Source organism: Miniopterus schreibersii, assembly GCF_964146895.1.
Source record: "Miniopterus schreibersii genome assembly, chromosome: 3".
In the NCBI taxonomy this organism is placed as follows: domain Eukaryota; kingdom Metazoa; phylum Chordata; class Mammalia; order Chiroptera; family Miniopteridae; genus Miniopterus; species Miniopterus schreibersii.
In genome coordinates, this window is record NC_138103.1 from 93,424,091 (window position 1) to 93,442,089 (window position 17,999).

Below are 17,999 nucleotides of genomic sequence, written 5' to 3' on the forward strand. Positions count from 1 at the left end.
GCAACCGGGTGAGCGCGCGTGTCCACCGGGGGAGGGCGGTGGGCCCGGCTCTGGGGCGTCAGCGGGTCCTCGCCGCGCACCTGGGGCGCGAGGGAGGCGGCCGCGCGCGGAAGCATGAGCGCCGCCGCGGGAGGACGCGCTCGCCTGCGGCGCTACGCCGAGCTCCCGGTGTGGGTGGTGGAGGACCACCAGGAGGTGAGCGGGCGGCGGCGGGCCTCGCCCGGGCCGAGAGCGCCGGCGTCCGTTCCCCGCGCGAGCTGCGTTGCAGCGGGGAGAACCCCGGCCTGGGAAGAGTAGGCGCCGGAGGTTATGGGGCACTTACTCCGCCCCAGGTCCCACCGCCCACCGCCGGTGGTGCGGGGATCCCCACTGCCCTGCGCGGCCGGACCGCAGAGCCCCGAGTCCGTCACCTGCACCCTGGCGCGGGCTCCCGGGGCGCCCCCGGCCGGGCATCTCCAGCGCAGCCTGCGCGCGGGGGGCGCTTTGGGTTAAGCACGCGGGTCGGCGTACGTGATGAGGGGCGACCGTCGTAGCCCTCGGGGCCGTCAGTGTTACCGTGTGCGTAGTGGGCACGTGCATTTTTTCCCACGGTCCCCGCGTTTGCAAACACTAGATACTTTGTATCTTTATGTCAGTGCCGCTTTAGGGTAGCTAAGACGGTGCCTGAGTGCAGGCTTCTGGAAGCCTGCAAAGGAGGCCCATGGGTCAGAGGCTTTTTTTTTTCCTGAGTAGCATCATCTAACCTTGAGAGTTCTCTGGATGTTCAAGAGGAAAAGGGTGATTCCAGATTTATGGATGGAGAAAGTTAAGAGGAGAGGAAGGAAGTTTGGCTTCTCAGGACCTAGACATAGTGTGTATGGACCTGAGAGAAAGGGCAACTGCGGGGTAGGCAGTGCTTTCAAATGCAGTGTCTTTTTTTTTTTTTAACTCGTGGGATTTTTCTTAATTCAATTTGTCGGTGTGACACTGGTTAATAAAATTATATAGGTTTCTCATGTACAGTTCTACGTAATCTGTATATTGCATTGTGTGCTCACCACCCCCCAAGTCAAGTCTCCTTCCATCACCATGAACCCCCCTTTACCCCCTTCTGCCTCCCTCCACCCCCCTTTCCCTGTGGTAACACCTTACTGCGTCTATGAGGGTTTTTTCCTTTGCTCAATCAAATTCACCCTTAAACCTAAAACTATACAGACTGTAGTAGGACAAAGGCCTACAGAGCACCTAGCCCAACCACACCTTCCTAAAGTATGGAAAGGGCCCAAAGACCCAGGGTGGCTTGGACACATCTTCAGTGCCAGAACCCGTATTAACAAGCAGTTTTTTCCGAGTGTCGGTCCTTGTCTGTTTCCTCACATTTTCTGTTGAGTTTGTTGTGGCTGCAAGATGACAGCAAGCAATGCCCATGAAATCCTTTGGAGTGCATGTTGGAAGTTGAGAGGAAAAAATAAAGCTTGAGATCATGATCTGAATCATCTACAGTGGATGCTCTCTCCTACTTGTTAACAACTTGGTGCGCTTCAGATTGCGCGCAGTTACGTTCAGCTTCGTTTTTCTCTCTGCGTTTGGGTGCATGCTCGTGATTCCAGGGCCAATTCTGAATGTGCGCATGTGTCTTTCACAGGTTCTGCCTTTTATATACCGAGCCATTGGCTCAAAACATCTTCCTGACGGTAATATAAGTTTCGTGCATTTTGATTCACATCCAGATCTCCTTATTCCTGTGAATATGCCAGCTGACACTGTGTTTGATAAGGAAACTCTTTTCGGGTAATAAGTGATTTTATTAATGATCTTTTATGTACTTGAAATACAATCCGCAGTAGATGATAAGTAATTAAGGGAAATAGACTTTGTTAAGCTCGTGAATTTGTTGTTTGCCCTTTTATATTTTATTTGGAGCAAGTGTTGACAGACTTTTTCTTTAAGAGCCAGGTAGTAGATACTTTAGGCTAGCTGGCCATAATAATGGTCTCTGTTGCAACTACTTATCTCTGCCCTTGCCGTTTGAAAGCAGCTATAGACACTATGTAAACAAATGGCTGTGGTTTTGTGCCAATAAAACTTGATTTACAAAGACAGGTGCCCCAGCCAGTGTTTGCCAACCTCTGCTTTAAAATGCAGAATTTTAGAAATAGAAGACACTTGGTAAGTTATCTGAGCCAGTTCTCCCTTCCTCTCTGCTTTAAAAGTCTGGATACTGAGGCACAAGAAAATGTGCAATAATTTAATTTGTATATCTTGTCTTCCAGTATTGAGTTTTTCCAACCTCCCAACTTGTTTCTTTTCAGGTCACAAATCCTACTGATTTTCAGTTATATAGAATCATAGAGATGGAAGGGAAATTGGTAATTTGTGCTCTAGTCTTCAGGAAGGATCATAACTAATGTGTCTCTAAATAAAAACTTAGTAGTCTCTCTTCTGAAAGAAGGCCCCTGAAGTTCTGTTGCTGCCTCTTTATGTACATATTTGTTAGACTGTAGCCTACTTGTACAATATTAAAGTTACATAGCAGTAATTTTCCTGTTTTAATATAAAGTTAAAACAGAGATGCTTGTGTAAATTCATTTTAGCCTACTACATTTGACTTTTTCCAAAACCTCACTTTAGACACTAGTTTTTGAAGAAACAGGGTAGCTCTGTCATTGTTCTTACTTTACTCTCTTTTGTATTTAGAGGTTTTATGGTTTAGAAATTGAAAAGAATTATGAAGCTGGTAATCAGACTGTACAGTTAGTTATACAGTAATAGTTCTTAAATGTTTTAGTCTCAGGATTCCTGTATACCTTTAAAAGTTATTGAGCTTTTTCTTTAATGTGGGTTATAGCTATTGATATTTACCATATTTGAAATTAAAACTGAGAAGTGTTTAAACTATTAATTTCAAAATAACAATAGACCTTTATATGTTAGCATAAACAAGATATTTTTATGAAACACAAATATATTTTCTGAAGCAAAAAGTATCTAGTGAGAAGAGTAACAATGTTTAAATTTTTGTAAATCTCTTTAATGTTTGCTTCATAGAAAACAGATGGATTCTCGTATCTGCTTTGGCATTCTGTCTGTTGCCGTTTGTAGTTTTGGTGGAAGTATATGAAAAAAATTCACAAAGAGAATTTTCTTAGCCTTTTCAGATAATTGTGAATATTCTTTAGTACTATACGGACACATAACAAGTGGTGGTTTAAAGCTCAGTTAGACTATAGAATCCAACAATCTCAGATTCAAGTGTGAATAACCATGGTTTAACAGTCAGCCTTTCTTTCAAGAAAAATGGTGTTTAGTTTGCAATTCAATCACAGGTGCTTTTCCTTGAGCCAGCCATGTGCTTCAAAGTGTGTAGCAGAAGTACTTTCTGTGCACTCCTCATTTTGCCACACAGAATATTTTTAAATGTATATTTGGGATCAAGGTTTAATCATGACGGACATTCTCACTGAAACTGCTTTGGTGGGATGGGGGAGGGTTAGTGCTTGGTAGTGAAGACTACAGTGACTACTAGTAGAGTTTGGTGCCATTGCCTTGATTAATCTTAGGACATCAGCCCACCATTGCTTTGCACTATGTGTACAAAGATCAATACCACGCAAAAGGGAAATGATGCCTTAGTGTTTCAGGAAAATTGTTTTTAACTAGTGGTCATAGGAAGGGTCTCAGGAATCTCCCAACGGTCCCTCAGAACACACTTTGAGACCTGCTGTCTTAAAATACTATTGTGAATGAAATTACATTTGGAAAAAAGTCACTCACTAATAGTTTTCACTGTTCCTCTTTGTTCCTTTTCCAGAGAATTAAGTATTGAGAATTGGATTATGCCTGCAGTTTATGCTGGCCATTTTTCTCATGTAGTATGGCTTCATCCCGCGTGGGCTCAGCAAATCAGAGAGGGTACACATCACTTTCTAGTAGGCAAAGACATCTCTACCACAACAATCAGGTAATTTCCTCATGTTTGTGAGTACGAAAGGATCGAGTGCCGCTTCTATCTTATTTTGGATTCCTGTAATAATTTATAAGTATCTCTATACACATACAGAGTCAGATTAAGCTCAGCTCTTCCAAAAAGAGTTCTCAGAACACCAGGAACAAGTTTTCAAGTCTCTTACCTTCCTCACACACATTTACATTTTGTTGCCGGCTTGCCAAGTTTCTCTGTTTGTTTTGTTTTCTCCAATCCTCACCCGAGGATGTGTGTGTTTGTTTGTTTTATTGATTTTGAGAGAGAGAGGAAGGAGGAAAGAGAGAGAGAAAGGAAACATCTGTGAGTCACCTCCCTCAGGAACCTTGACCAGGGATACCGAGGATCCAGCCCGTAACCCAGGTAGGTGCCCTGACCAGGAATCGAACCCTCCACCTTCTGCTGTGTGGGGTGACGTTCCAGCCAACGGAGCCGCCCAACCGGGGCACCAAGTTTGTTGCTGAGTAATATGATCTTTATCATCTGGTATTCTGGCTCCATTGATGACCAACTCCATTAAATCATTGAAGCACTTTTTATTTATTTATTTATTTACTTACTTATTTATTTATTTATTTTTTAAATATATCTTTATTGATTTCAGAGAGAGGAAAGGAGAGGGAGGGAGAGAGAGATAGAAACATCAATGATGAGAGAGTCATCGATCGGCTGCCTCCTGCATGCCCCTGACTGGGGATCGAGCCCGCAACCCGGGCATGTGCCCTGACCGGGAATCGAACCCCAATCGCCTGGATCCTAGGTCGATGCTCAACCACTGAGCCACGCCCGGCCAGGCTGAAGTACTGTTTTGATTTATATATTTAATGATACATTTACTATTATTTTCCAGTATAACTATGGTGTGATGAATGGAGCAATTAGCAGTGAAAAAGCAAAATTATCTCTTTTTTTTAAAAAAAATTCAGTGGCTAAAAAGTAGATTTGGGGTTTTAACTTTATTAATATGATTAGCTTTAGATAATCTAAATTAACTTGCAAAGTTTTCTGACTTGGCTTACATGCGCAACTATTTTTGTTGTAGAAGCATGTAACCAATGTTCTGTGCATCTTCTAAAGTCTCTTGTGATGGGATGAATGTTTTAAGTAGTGGAACTATAACTGTCTATAACCTGAAGGGTAGTGGGATTAATGGTATTGCAATGAAAATGAAGTAATCTTTCTCATTAAATGTGATACCTTTTACTTCTGACTTATCCTTCATGATACAATTAACTTGTGTTGCATATGCTTATCAATTACACAAATAACTTAATTGTGTATGCATAAAATTGTATTTATTGAGCATATAATACTAAATAAGCAGGGTTCCTCATATAATAAATATTATACATAATACTAGTGTATGTGAAAGTGTGGGGGGGTTTTTATTGAGCACGTCAGTGCGTAGGCCTCCTTTAACCCGAAACAGACATTTGAAATTCAGTGTATAATAATATTAGGAAGATTTTGGTTATCTCATGATTTTAATCCTGCAAGTAAAAATTTTTGGAAGAGACTCACATACATGTAGGTACACAGTCTGAAATGTGTGTGTTTGTACTGATACGAACAAAGGAAAACATCCATTATTACAGCAGAATACAAATTTAGGTTAAGTGATAGAGCCTTTGTCTTTCTTAGGATGGTACAATTTTTAATAAGCCTGGACATTAGTTTTATTGTGTCATTAATCTTTTTTGGGCAAGTTACATCTTTTTAAATTTAAGACTGTATATTTTTTAGTAGAATGGGTAGGAAATAATGACTGTTCTTTTAGTTGGATAGAGCCTACCTCTAGAAGAAGCATTTGGTTTCACTGTTCGTAATACTTACCAAGGCTTAATATAGTTAAAAAGCTAAGATCGTGCCACTATTCTGAAATTAGAAACCTGCAACTTGTGAAATACGCTCTGTACGCGTATAAGGTTTTCTAAAAGTTGCTTTTTATATTAAAACATGATTATATCAAGTTTAACGAAGCTTTGAAATACATCGGAGGGAGCTTCTATTAAATTATTTCCAGAGGTAATTTAAGTGATTTTTTTGGATAAAGTTTCAACTGTTATGAGGGAAAGCCAAAGCACTGGCTTAAACAGGATCGTTTCTTTCTTTCTCATATGAGTTTACCGCATACAGCCCAGGGCCTGTGTGGCAGCTCTGTAGTTTCGGTCACCCCAGTTCCTCCTACCTTTGTGCTCCATCATCCCTAGAACACTGCCTTTGTCCTCGTAGTCCTGGGCGGGCTTGCCCCTTCCCTGTCACACCCCGTCGGTGAGAAGGGGAGAATGAGTCAGATGGCCACAGCTAGCTACAAGACAGGCTACGATATGGTCGTTACTTTGGGCGGTTGTGTGCCAGCTAAAAACTGGGGGAATGCTATTTCTGCAGAAGAACAAATACCAGAGACAGCTCTCAGTTTTGTCTAACATGTCCTTTCTCAGAGTTCTGCAATGCGGTGGAAATGCTGTATGAAATGTGAGCTAATTTGTCCATTCGTCTTTAAAATAGTTCTTTCCTCTGATGCAGGGTTACAAGTACAGACCATTACTTCCTAAGTGATGGTCTTTATGTAACTGAGGATCAGCTAGAGAACCAAAAACCTTTGCAGTTGGATGTAATTATGGTAAAACCATATAAACTCTGTAACAATCAAGAAGAAAGCGATGCAGTGTCTTCTGCTAAGAAACCAAAGCTAGCACGGGAAGGCTCAGAAGACACTGCCTCCACTCACTGTGACTCTTGTTCAGAAGGGTGGGAAACGGACACAGTGGCACAGAGAGGGGTCCGCAGTGGCCTGGAACCGTCGTGTTCACATTCTTCCGAAAGCCAGGAACCCCAGACCACAGTCAGCGCTGGAGGAGTCCTGGGCACTTTGAAGAAAGGAGATGCGTTTGTCTTAGATATTGACTTGGATTTTTTTTCAGTCAAGAATCCCTTCAAAGAAATGTTCACTCAGGTAAATGTGGGATTTTTAAAACATGGGTCTTGAGAATTATAGGGCATTTCTCTAGATCAGAGATGAGCAAACTTTCTGCAAACAGCCAGGGGGTCCCACATGCCTCTGCCACATGGTCTTGTTCTTTTAGACCCTTTAAAATTGTATATACCATCCATCACCCGAGCCCCACACAAAAACAGATCCCTGCTCTAGGTGGTATTTATTAACTGGGGTAATGTGTACATGAGTGGTTGAAAAAAAAACAAAGTCATAGACTAGAAGAAAGCGTGTACCTTAAAGAACGTCACTTCCTTTACCCCATCTCCATCCCTCAGATTCTTAACTCAGAAACATACTACGGCCAGTTTTTTATGGTATCTTTCCGGAGATATTCTATGTCTGTAAAACCCTGTGTGACAAATTTTTCAGTGAACATTAAGGTGCTTAATACACGTGTACTATTTGTGGCTAATCACGGAGGCCCATGATCCTCAGGATACCTCAGCAGGTCTCAAATGCAAGTCACCAGACAGGGTCAGTATGCACAGATCTGGAATAGAATCATGCATTTGGGAAACCGATGGATTCATCGTCCAAATGAACATTCCTAGGTGCATTTTATAGACACGTATGTCAGCTTACCTTAGCATTCCAGAGGGATTCCAGAGGGATTCAAATTAACTGTCTTTTTTCTAAGTTCAGTATTTGATTTATATTGATGATGCTGCACCTTACAGTCTTTATTCTGTATACATATCAGAAGCCACTGTGATTTATCTAAATAAAAGCCTCTACTTGTCACGCCCAGATGGATGGAGCCACCCTGAAGAAATGATAGTGAATAATTATTTTCTAATATATGGATTTTTTCGTTTTGTTTTTAGGAGGAGTACAAGATCTTGCAAGAGCTGTACCAATTTAAAAAGCCTGGCACCAACCTGACAGAGGTATCCTCCATTTATTTCTCTTGGATTTTATCTATTTATCACACATCTAATAATACAGTTTATTATAGGTGCTCTCAAACAACTATCCAAAATCTTTTGTGTGTGTGTTTATTGGGGAAGTCTGTGATTAGTACTTGAAAGTCATATTTTAACTAATTGAACTGAGATTTTTATTTTTATTTTCCAAAGTAGGATATTTTCTTAACTTTATTTTTATTGAATTTATTGGGGCGACATTGGTTAATAAGACCCTGCAGGTTTCAAGGGCACAGCACCGTAAAACGTCACTGGCACACTGCATGCTCTCACTACCCAAAGTCAAGTCGCTTCCCCCACTTCTACTCCTCCCCCCGCCCCCTTCACTTGTTTTTTGAAAGAATAACTACAATCTCGGCTTTTCTATGCATTTAAAGGAAGATCTAGTAGATTGTGTTGATGCTCGAATTCACCAATTAGAAGATTTAGAAGCTACTTTTGCTGATTTGTGTGATGCTGATGATGAAGAAACTGTACAGAAATGGGCTTCAAACCCTGGGTAAGACCCTCAAACATTTTTTCTCCAGCTCAACTATATTTCAGTCCTAGATATATTGCTAGATTTACTAAATTGCTTTTAAAAATTAGTATTAAATTTCAACACAGATTTACTAACACTAGTTAACATTTATTATTTTCTGTGTGCCCAATATAATTCTAATTCTAAAATTGTCTCTTGCATTATCTCATTTATTCCTTATAATAGTTTTATGGCTTCACTATTATTGCCATTTTATAGGTTCAGTCCCCCCAAGTCCCATAGTAAGAGGGTGTGCCTTTGGTCATTGTGTGGCAGCTCCCCTTCTGTATGTGCTGTGGTAGGTTTCACGTAAGATTAAAGATAGGTAAGAGTCCCTATTCTGAAGTTAACCTATCAATGGAAAAGTAAGTTACTAGACTGGTAAGTTATAATGTGAAAACTTGCCTCGTTTTAAGGATAGCCCAGTATTTTCAGGCTGCCCATAGCATCAAGGAGCAAGATTGAAAGCTGGGTGTTTCTTCGGGTTATTTATCCAGGCAGTTCTCTCGGTGTTGACCAACCTCGAAAATAGGGAGAGAAAGTTTCTTTGAGAGTGATCGTCTGTTGATTTGGGGGTGCGGTGAAGAATGCCTTTAGTATTAATGCCTATTTGAAAGAATAGTATCATAAATGGCATAATTACCTTTCTCTAAAATAAATCTTTAAGTTATATAAACTCCAAAGACCAGGTAACTAAAATAAAACTATCAGACATACACTTTTTGTCCCCATGAGCACAGAAGACCAGAATTAGCTTATTTTCAAACAGATCTCCCCCACACACAGACTGTTCTCCACAGTGGAGATGAGGGAAATCAGTCCTAAAGTAGCAACAGAAAACAGTTCAAATTACAGTACTTCGAGCCACTAAGATTTGTTACATAACAGTTATTGAAAATAATTCAACAGCTATCTGGAAGAATCCAGAAAAAACTAGAAAAGCAGTTACCTCTGGGGAGAGGAATAGTGGCCGAAGGGTGAAGTTCGTGAGGGAGAGATGCCTGCCTTTGCTCTGTATTACATATTCAAAATATTCAGTGCAACTTTTTATTTAAAAATATTCAGAAACATCCTTGAAATACAAATACATAAAATGTTATTTAATCACTAAGGAAAGCTTTGGTTTGGAAGAATAAACCGTAATAGCCCGGCCGGGCGTGGCTCAGCGGTTGAGTGTCGACCTAGGATCCAGGCGATCAGGGTTCGATTCCCGGTCAGGGCACATGCCCGGGTTGCGGGCTGCAGCCGATCAATGACTCTCTCATCACTGATGTTTCTGTCTCTCTCTCTCCCTCTCCCTTCCTCTTTCTGAAATCAATAAAGATATATTTTTAAAAGAACAAAACCGTAATAGTATTAATCCCATCAGTAAATATTAGCCCTGCACTTTCACATAAAGCTTTTTCTCTTTGGTAAAGGGAAATGATTCTAAAGAGGATTCCCTCCTTTTGAGATTCGATGGAGTAGGGAGATGTAGAAATAAGTCACAGGACTCTTTCCAGAAGTATTGAGGAGCACCCACTATCTTGTGATTTGTTTGAAGTCTCAATCCAAGTTTAAAACTTAAAACCAAAAAAGCTAGCCTGAACCCCTTAGAACCTGCATCTAGCCCGTAGCCGGGGCCGCCCCCACTGAAACCCGCCGCGCCTGCCCAGCGGCCCGGGTCGCTCTTGCACCTGCGGGGATCTGCCCCAGACCCGGAGGAACAAGGGGCTGCAGCACTTGCGACTGTAGACTGGGGTTGGAACTGGGGGTCGGGGGGAGGAGCGCAGAGGAAAAGAGGTTGGGACAGCGAAAAAAACCTCCTCAACTTACCGTGTCCCTAAAGGGCCAGACCCAGGAGGTGGGTGGTTAGGTCCAGACCCCGGAAAGTGTTATTACTACAGGGAAAGAAGAATCCGGAGGAGCGGGTAGACGGGCCTCGTGCCGCCTCCTGCCTGTCCCTCCCGGCCCGTGGCGGGTGTTCGGGAGGAGGCATCGGAATACTGGGGTCATTAATTCCCCGGGGCTGCCAAAGCAGTCCACCTAAATTAAACAACTCAAAGCACCGTAGTTGTGATAGCAGACAGTTTAGGACTTTTCCAGTTATAGTTGTACATGACAGTAAATATGACCTTAATTTTTTTAAGGCTTCAGAAAACTCTCTTTTCAACACTGTGTGCTAAAGGCACCCAGTTTTTCTTGCTGATCAAAATGACTTTTAAAGTCACAGCAGAACTTGCATTTTTAAAGGAAAATCTCAGTTTCTCGAGTGCTAATTTTCAACCTTAAACACAATCTGTAATCTTTTTACGTAAGAAAAGAGCAGGGAACATTTATTTCTTAGTATTTTAAGTTTGAACAGCTTTACCTTTCATTTCTCAAGAATCACAGGAAACATATTGTTAATAGAGAATTTTAAGGGTAATGTACCATTGGCTACTGTAATTTTGGCTGAGGTGCTGTGATGTTTAACTGAGGGTGGCTGTTTTCCAGAATGGAATCACTAGTTCCACTTGTGCAGAGTTTGAAAAAACGGATGGACGTGCCAGACTATGAAATGGTAAATATTTTATACTGAAGTAAAAAACTGACCCTTTCCAAAGGCATTTTTCTGAATAGAAAAATGTGCTTTTTGTTAAGGTAGGTCACTTTTATTTGTGCTCCTGGCAAGTGTGAATGAATTATTTTTTCTAAAAAAGTGATGGAAAAACAATATATGACTTTTAGAATCCATTTTCTAGGAAAAATGTACTTCTTTTCCCAACTTTATCTATGAAGCAAAAGTGCTGTGTTTTTTGGGGGGGGTAGGGGGGTCAGATTTCTTCCCAGAGAAAAAAATACAATTTCTAAAGCTATTCATTCTTTTTTTATTCATTTTTTTACCCCTTCCCTATTTCTTTCCTCACTCTGAAAACTTTTCTGATTATAAAAACCAAACCAGGAAGGCACTCTGGTGATTGCACCGTAACTGTATCAACCCTGTGACTGACTTTGTTGCCAACAGTGATCCGAATTCTGTGGCAAAGAGAATGCTGTTAGTGATGACCGTATTATTTTTATATCATTCTGCAGTCTTTGAAGCATACATTTTCCCATTTGAAGTTCACACACCTTTTCTTAGATTTTGTACCAGAGCTGAGACCTCCAGCCTTCTGTTCTTTTACTTCTGGTGCTGCTTGTACTTCAATATTTGCTTTAATATTTTATTTAGTCATGGAAGACAGTCAGGCCACCTCGTTTGAACTGAAGTTTACATATTGGTTTAATGCTAACCTTATAAGAATGAAAAAATACCAGCAAAAGAATGTTTTGGTTAAACCATGGCTAATACAAGACTCACCTTTTTTTTTTACATTCAGTATTATTCTGTATTGGTTTCCAGTGCACAGCGTAGTGGTGAGACAATCATATACTTTACAAAGTGTTTCCCCCAATATTTCTAGTACCCACCTGGCACCTATACTTAGTGATCGTTCTTTTTAATGGCAATTATTAAGAATGAAAGAGGTCTGAGACACTTAGCGTTTAAAAATGCTTTGAGCTCATGTGATGTTAATGAATGCATCTTCGTGGATGTTTGCTTTAATTGTTCCAGTGCATCTGGGTTTTCTGATGGTTGGGAGGGTTTTGTTGAGAGAGGGGATGTTATTGGCTCGATCGCAGATTCTATAATCAAATATGGTGTGCCTGTAGCTGCAGGGTTAGACATGAAGTGCTTTAATCATGTTAGTAGAAAAGATCATGCAGAGTCTGTCATTTTACTACATTGACGGATCATTGCCAGTTAAATCTTTTATGTTGGTCCAGAGCCTCCAGTAAAATAGCAGATTAGTGTTTTTCCATGCTTTGCGCTTGTGTACACTGGGCAAAACTGTGACATATCTGAGACCCAGTTTTCAGAACTTTAAAGCAGAAGCTGCAAAATGCCAGCCTGTGAGCCACTTCCCGCTTTCAGGCATATTTAGCTTAGAGCCAGCTGTTTGCATTTAAAACACATGTATAGAAATCAGCAGTACGCACTTACACATAAGGATACACAGAAACTGGGAACAGGGTTAAATAAGATAGGAACACATCCCCTGTATCCTCTTAAAGCTTTGAATGTAGTACTAAGTGCATATCAGCTTTTAGAATCTATGTGAAGTGGATAATTTCCTAGAAAATGTAAATTGTCAGAAAAACTCAAGTAAAGACAGAAACTGAATGAATCTGTAATCATGAAATAAATTTTTAAAGTCGTTAAAGAATTATTTATAGAAAAGGCATCAGGCCCAAACAGGTATATAGGCCGGTTCTTCCAAACTTGAGAGAATAGATAACTTCTATGGCACAGAAATTATTAAGGAAAAAATAATCCCAATTCACAAGATTTGTCAGCAAGACTATTAATGGTTAAAGAATCTTCTAAAAACAACAAAGCCGTATAGCGTAATTTTTAATATCTTCCTTTCAGGTTCACCAGGCGGGTCTAACCTGTGACTATGCAGAACTTCCTCACCATGTCAGCACAGAACAGGAAATCGAGTGTCATATGCAGTCTGTATATTATTTACTGAAAAACCTACCAAAACCTACCCTTGTGACAATTGCAAGGTAAGTGTGGTAGCTTGAACAGTGGCCCATCAAAGATGTCCATGTCCTAATCTTAGGACTTTGTGAATATGTTGGTTTATACTCATGACTTTATAGCTGTTAATTAACTCAAGGATCTTAAAATGAGAGAGTTACCCTGGATTATCTGTGTGGGCCCAGTGTAATCACAGGGGTCCTCATACGGAAGGCAGGAGGGTCAGAATCAGGTTGGAAGGTGCTAGGATACTGGCTTTGAAGATGGAGATGGGCCACAAGCTAAGGAATCAATGCAGGCAGCCTGTAGAAGGTGGAAAGGCAAGAAAACAGATTCTTTCCCAGAGCCTAGAGAGGAAACGCAGCCCTGCCGGCACCTTTATTTTAGGACTGCTGACCTCCAACAAAACTATAATAAATGTGTGCCTTTAAGCTTCTGTGTTTGTGGCAATTTATTATAGCAGCAGTCGGAAATTAATACAGTCTCTGTAGATGAATCTGATGATTACTAATACAGTAATTCTCAGTTTTTTACCTTCTCAGCTCAAATTTTAGATGTATTTTCTCTTTCCTATTAGTAATGGTCGGCAAACAACCTGTTACTTTGTCTTTGAAGATGGTGATATTCAAATAAACACAAGAATTCTGATTTCTGTGTCCTACAGAGGAATATTTAGCTTCTATCATATTTTAAATTTAAACTACTAATGTGCTGAATAGTTACAACAATTTAATGAAACTTTCTTTTCTGTGTTGTTCTTTGGGCTGGTTTTATGTAGAATTGTTAGATTCTAAAAATAAGTGCTTTAAATGCTCCAATAGTTTTCTTTATGACAAGCATTTTGTAACATGTTTTACCTTCCTGCAACAAAATTAATAGATAATCTAGCTTATGTACATACATAATTTTAAAATATATAGATATTTACATAATATATAGATAATAGAATTGCCTTAGTCCATTCAGGCCGCAATAGCAAAAATATCATAGACCTATTGCTTTATAAACAACAGAAATTTATGTTTCACAGTCCTGGGGGCTGGAAAGTCCGAGATGAAGGGGTCAGTAGATTCAGTGCCGTGGTGAGTTACCTGGTTCCTAATTCATAGACAGCTGTCCTCTCCCTGTCACCTCACGTGGTGGAAGGGGGCGGTGAAGGAGCTCTCTGGGCACTAACCTCATTTATGAGGAGCCGACCCTCATGCCCTAATCACCTCCAGTGGCCTCACCTCCAGGTACGATCACATCGGGGATTAGGTTCCAACATGTGAATTTTGTGGGTCGAGGGGAAGTACACAAACATTTAGTCTATAGCGATAACCTACTTACACATAATTTAAATATATATGTTTATATATGTATACACACAAAAATATCATTGTAACATAAAGGAGAAACGAAAGTAATTGATAAAAGTAATATGTATTAAAAGCCACACTAGACTTGCACCTTTACAAAGAATCACTAAATGTAATAGTTACAAATGCAGACATATGCTCGCACTTGTTTGCGCCAAATACCATGAACAGCACTGCCATAGTGACATGGTTTTTCTAGTCGGAACAGCCTCTTGGTAAAGTTCTGAACTTAAGTCCAATCTTCCCTCAATTAACAGTAATTCGTGTCATTTCTGAAAAATTTAGTGCATATTGAACCATTTTCAAACATACTTTGTTCATAGATAAAAGAGTGTTAAATTGTAGGTTCAGAAGGTTAAAAATAGGACACAGGTTGTTCACTGAGTGCTCTGTGGACTTCAGAAAGTATGCCGGACACAGGACAGTCGCTCATGTTCGTATTGCAGGACTGTCCTGCATGTTGTAAGCTTTCTTGCAGCCCTGCCCTCTTTCTTCAGCCCCCTGGTTGTGATTTGACAATAAAAAAAATGTACCTACAGAACTTCAGAGCTCCCTTTTGGGTACTCCCATCAAGAACCACTCTAATAGTGTTAAAGAGGCCATAAATTTTTTTAAAGCATTTAAATACCCCTTATTTGTCCTAAATTAATCTTTTCTATATGATACTTTTTAAAATTAGGTCTTTATATGTATATGTTGAACAGTATTTAATAATTTAAAATTGTTCTATATTTAACACATTCATTATATGTTAAATATTTACATCAAGCCCCAAAGATAACCTAATCACCAGAGAATGGAATGAGTTTATCAGAAGTCTTACAGATTATTTGTTTACTTCTAAAATACTTATGATAGGGAGTAGGCTAGATAACTAAGCCCATTTCTGTCTATAAAAGTTTCTGTGCCACTGTCCCCAGTCCATCCCTCTAAGTGGCTTCCTCACCCCAGTTCAGAACCAGGAGACACTGATCAACTCATTTCAGGTCTTAGTCTAGCTCGTTGTCAGTGATGTCGTAACTGGCCATTCAAGTTGTTGGTGATTCTAGGAAGACTCCCAAAATGTCGATTGCTGTCCCACCGCACTTGGCTCTTTGCTCAGTACTTACTCCCTAGGAAACTGATCCCTGCACCAGCACGTCCCCACGGTTCATTCAGGACCGTCCTGTGCACTTGTGTAGTTAACTCATTGTGTTCAGAAGCAGAACCCTCTTATCAGTTGGAAATTCTCTTCCCTCCTAATTTCCAACCCTAATATACACGTAAAAGAAGGGAAAGGATGCCAGTGCCCTCAGGATCCCCAGACAGCACCTCCCTTTCAGGGAACCCACAGTCTAGCTGTTACGCACGGAGGCTTTGAAGATGGGCCCTGTGGTTTCAGATCCCGTCACCAGCATTTACTCACTCGCTGCTCTGTGGCCAGTGCAGGTTAATCTTTCTGGTTTCCGATTCCTTTAAAGGGAAGGTAAATGTGCCCGTTTCACAGGTGGCTGAGAAGATTAAAGAACATAATTTGTGTCATGTTCCTGACACAAATAAACATTTAATAGCTTTCAGGGGCTGTTATTCCAAATTTCAGCACACATTTATTTCTATTTTACATGGAAATCAACACATGAAGGCTTTTTGTCACTGCACAGTATGATCTCATCCTATTTATGTGTGTGTTTTCTTTCTCTTCTTGGTTCCAGGTCAAGTCTGGATGATTACTGCCCTTCTGAGCAAGTTGACAGTATTCAGGAGAAAGTCCTCAATGTGCTCCGCTCCCTCTATGGGACTCTAGACCTCCACCTGGTGTATTCAGAGTCCGCTCCATCTTGAAACAGCAAAACACGAGTTTCCTATTACATCTCGATGTAGTAACAGGGTTTTCAGTAACTTATTTGTAAATGAGTCTTCCAGAGGACACTTTGTTTTTACATTAAGTTTGACTTAAAATCTTTCGGGTATCGTCAGTTGTTGAATGATGGCAATTTTGTTGGCATCGAGTCTACCCCTTTGGGTTTTCTTTGTGTAATTATCCTCACTTTTATGAGGGTGTTTTTCCCCCCTTTCTCCCCGAGGTCAGTTGGACTGTATGACATTCATTCATTCATTGATTATTCACTCAACTAACTTTTATTGAGCACTTACACGTGCCAGACACAGTTAAATGATGGGTATATGGTAATGAGCAGAACAGACAAGGCCCTGCCCTCTGAGGGACAGCTGAGAAACAAATTATGGAAGGACAACCACAAACATGTCTTAGGCATGCTCTAGTTCTCAGGGCACCCTGGCCTTATGGGAAAGTAACATTCTCAGAAGCTACTAGCAAAATAATAACAATAAACAAACTTGCCAGTCCATGGAAATGTTGCAGGAAGTCGACCTCTCTGAGACTGTTGGTTCTGTAGCCTAGCTCTTGCTAAAAATGCTCTCAGATTGTTGGTATTGAGGAGGTCTAATTGAGTAAACTCAACCAAACAAAAATTGACCCTGGTTTGCTAATCAGAAAAGCCCTTCTGGGGTTTTGTGCCTCAGTGGCAGTCAGTGTGAAAACTGATTATCATTATAGTTCCTAAGAGCCACTTTATTGGCAGTCTGGGTAGATACTTTTTCAAATAAACCAGCTCTTTATGTAAGTAGTAGGGGAAAAAGTTAACCCCCTAATTCTGGCCTACTGTTAAATACTGCCTTCTAGCAGCCTCCCATGAAAAGGAGACCCTGCCCAACTCAGTCTTAATCATGGGACTTTTCATTTATGTAATTGGCCAGAGTCTTTCCCCTTTTCAGTATCCTTCATGTTCAGAAATCATTTTCAACTTTATTGTTGAAAGTATGACAGATGTCGTCCCCCCCCCCGACTTTTTTTTTTTTCATTTTTAACTACCTAGTTAATTTCTTTTCCTTTAAAAGGTAGGATGACATTTAAAGAAAAAATAATTCATTATTCCTGTCCTACCACGGCAGTTGTTGTCATTTTTGCATGTAACTTTCAGGCCTTGACCACACGTGTACCTGTTGAGTTGCATGTGACTGAAATTACAGCGTTAGGTCCCACTCACTTAGGGCTGATAACCAAGGGCACGTTACCATCACTGCGCACTAGATGGCACCAGATCCCATTTTTCCAGTGATCCTTTTTTCTGACGAATTTTTCTTGTCACCAGGTTGATTTCCAAGTCTGATAAATGTGAATGCTTATTTCTGTTGTGAAAAGCAGAGCAAACTGATTTAACTTTCCATTTTGATGGAACATTAGGTGCCAAAAAGTTTTCATTTCTCTAACATCAGAATTGCAAAACAGTGCTATTTATTTTTAAAATTTTATTAAGAGTTCTGTAAATAGATGTTACTTTTATGAGTAAATTAACTTTGTGTGCTAAGAGAAATAAAAAGGTATGTATTGAGGTTTTAAAGATTGAAAACCAAACCATAGCACTAATTAATTGTGTGTCATCTCTGTGTTCATAGCATTGGTCTTATGGGTCTGGTTTAGCTAGTAAGTCACTTACTACAATTCCCATGAGCCGATGTGACTCATCATTGTTTTAGCTCAGGTAGAATAAAAGAGCATCAGTTTCCTCTTTAGGAACACTTGGATTGCTTAGTTTCATGCTCTGTAAAGAGTAAAATTCAGCCCCCGTTGTTGACTAGAACAAACTTAGTAAATTGTGCCTCTGTATTTCAGATTGGAAGATATTTAAT

General features: G+C 40.3%; 1 protein-coding gene across 3 annotated transcripts; it reads left to right on the forward strand.

Annotated features, from left to right (window-relative positions):
• Positions 1–6: 6 nt before the first annotated feature.
• LOC308554311 (UPF0489 protein C5orf22) lies at positions 7–17,736 on the forward strand. Of its 3 annotated transcripts, none has more exons than XM_081131446.1 (9): positions 13–195; positions 1,625–1,770; positions 3,791–3,940; positions 6,488–6,917; positions 7,784–7,846; positions 8,260–8,381; positions 10,878–10,944; positions 12,838–12,977; positions 16,001–17,736. In XM_081131446.1, exons 1-9 carry the CDS (start codon positions 115–117, stop codon positions 16,128–16,130), a joined length of 1,329 nt encoding a protein of 442 aa, XP_080987572.1. In that variant the 5' UTR covers positions 13–114; the 3' UTR covers positions 16,131–17,736. The 3 variants fall into 3 exon arrangements, with proteins under 3 accessions (XP_080987574.1, XP_080987572.1, XP_080987573.1); XM_081131447.1 differs by having other exon boundaries at positions 38–195; positions 1,710–1,770; XM_081131448.1 differs by lacking the exon at positions 1,625–1,770 and having other exon boundaries at positions 7–195.
• Positions 17,737–17,999: the final 263 nt, after the last annotated feature.

Coding starts and splice junctions, on each gene's coding strand:
- LOC308554311 (XM_081131446.1), top strand. CDS start 115: ATGAGCGCCGCCGCGGGAGGACGCGCTCGCCTGCGGCGCTACGCCGAG. Junction 8,382..10,877: donor AAATGGGCTTCAAACCCTGG/GTAAGACCCTCA, acceptor GCTGTTTTCCAG/AATGGAATCACTAGTTCCAC. Junction 12,978..16,000: donor ACCCTTGTGACAATTGCAAG/GTAAGTGTGGTA, acceptor TCTTGGTTCCAG/GTCAAGTCTGGATGATTACT.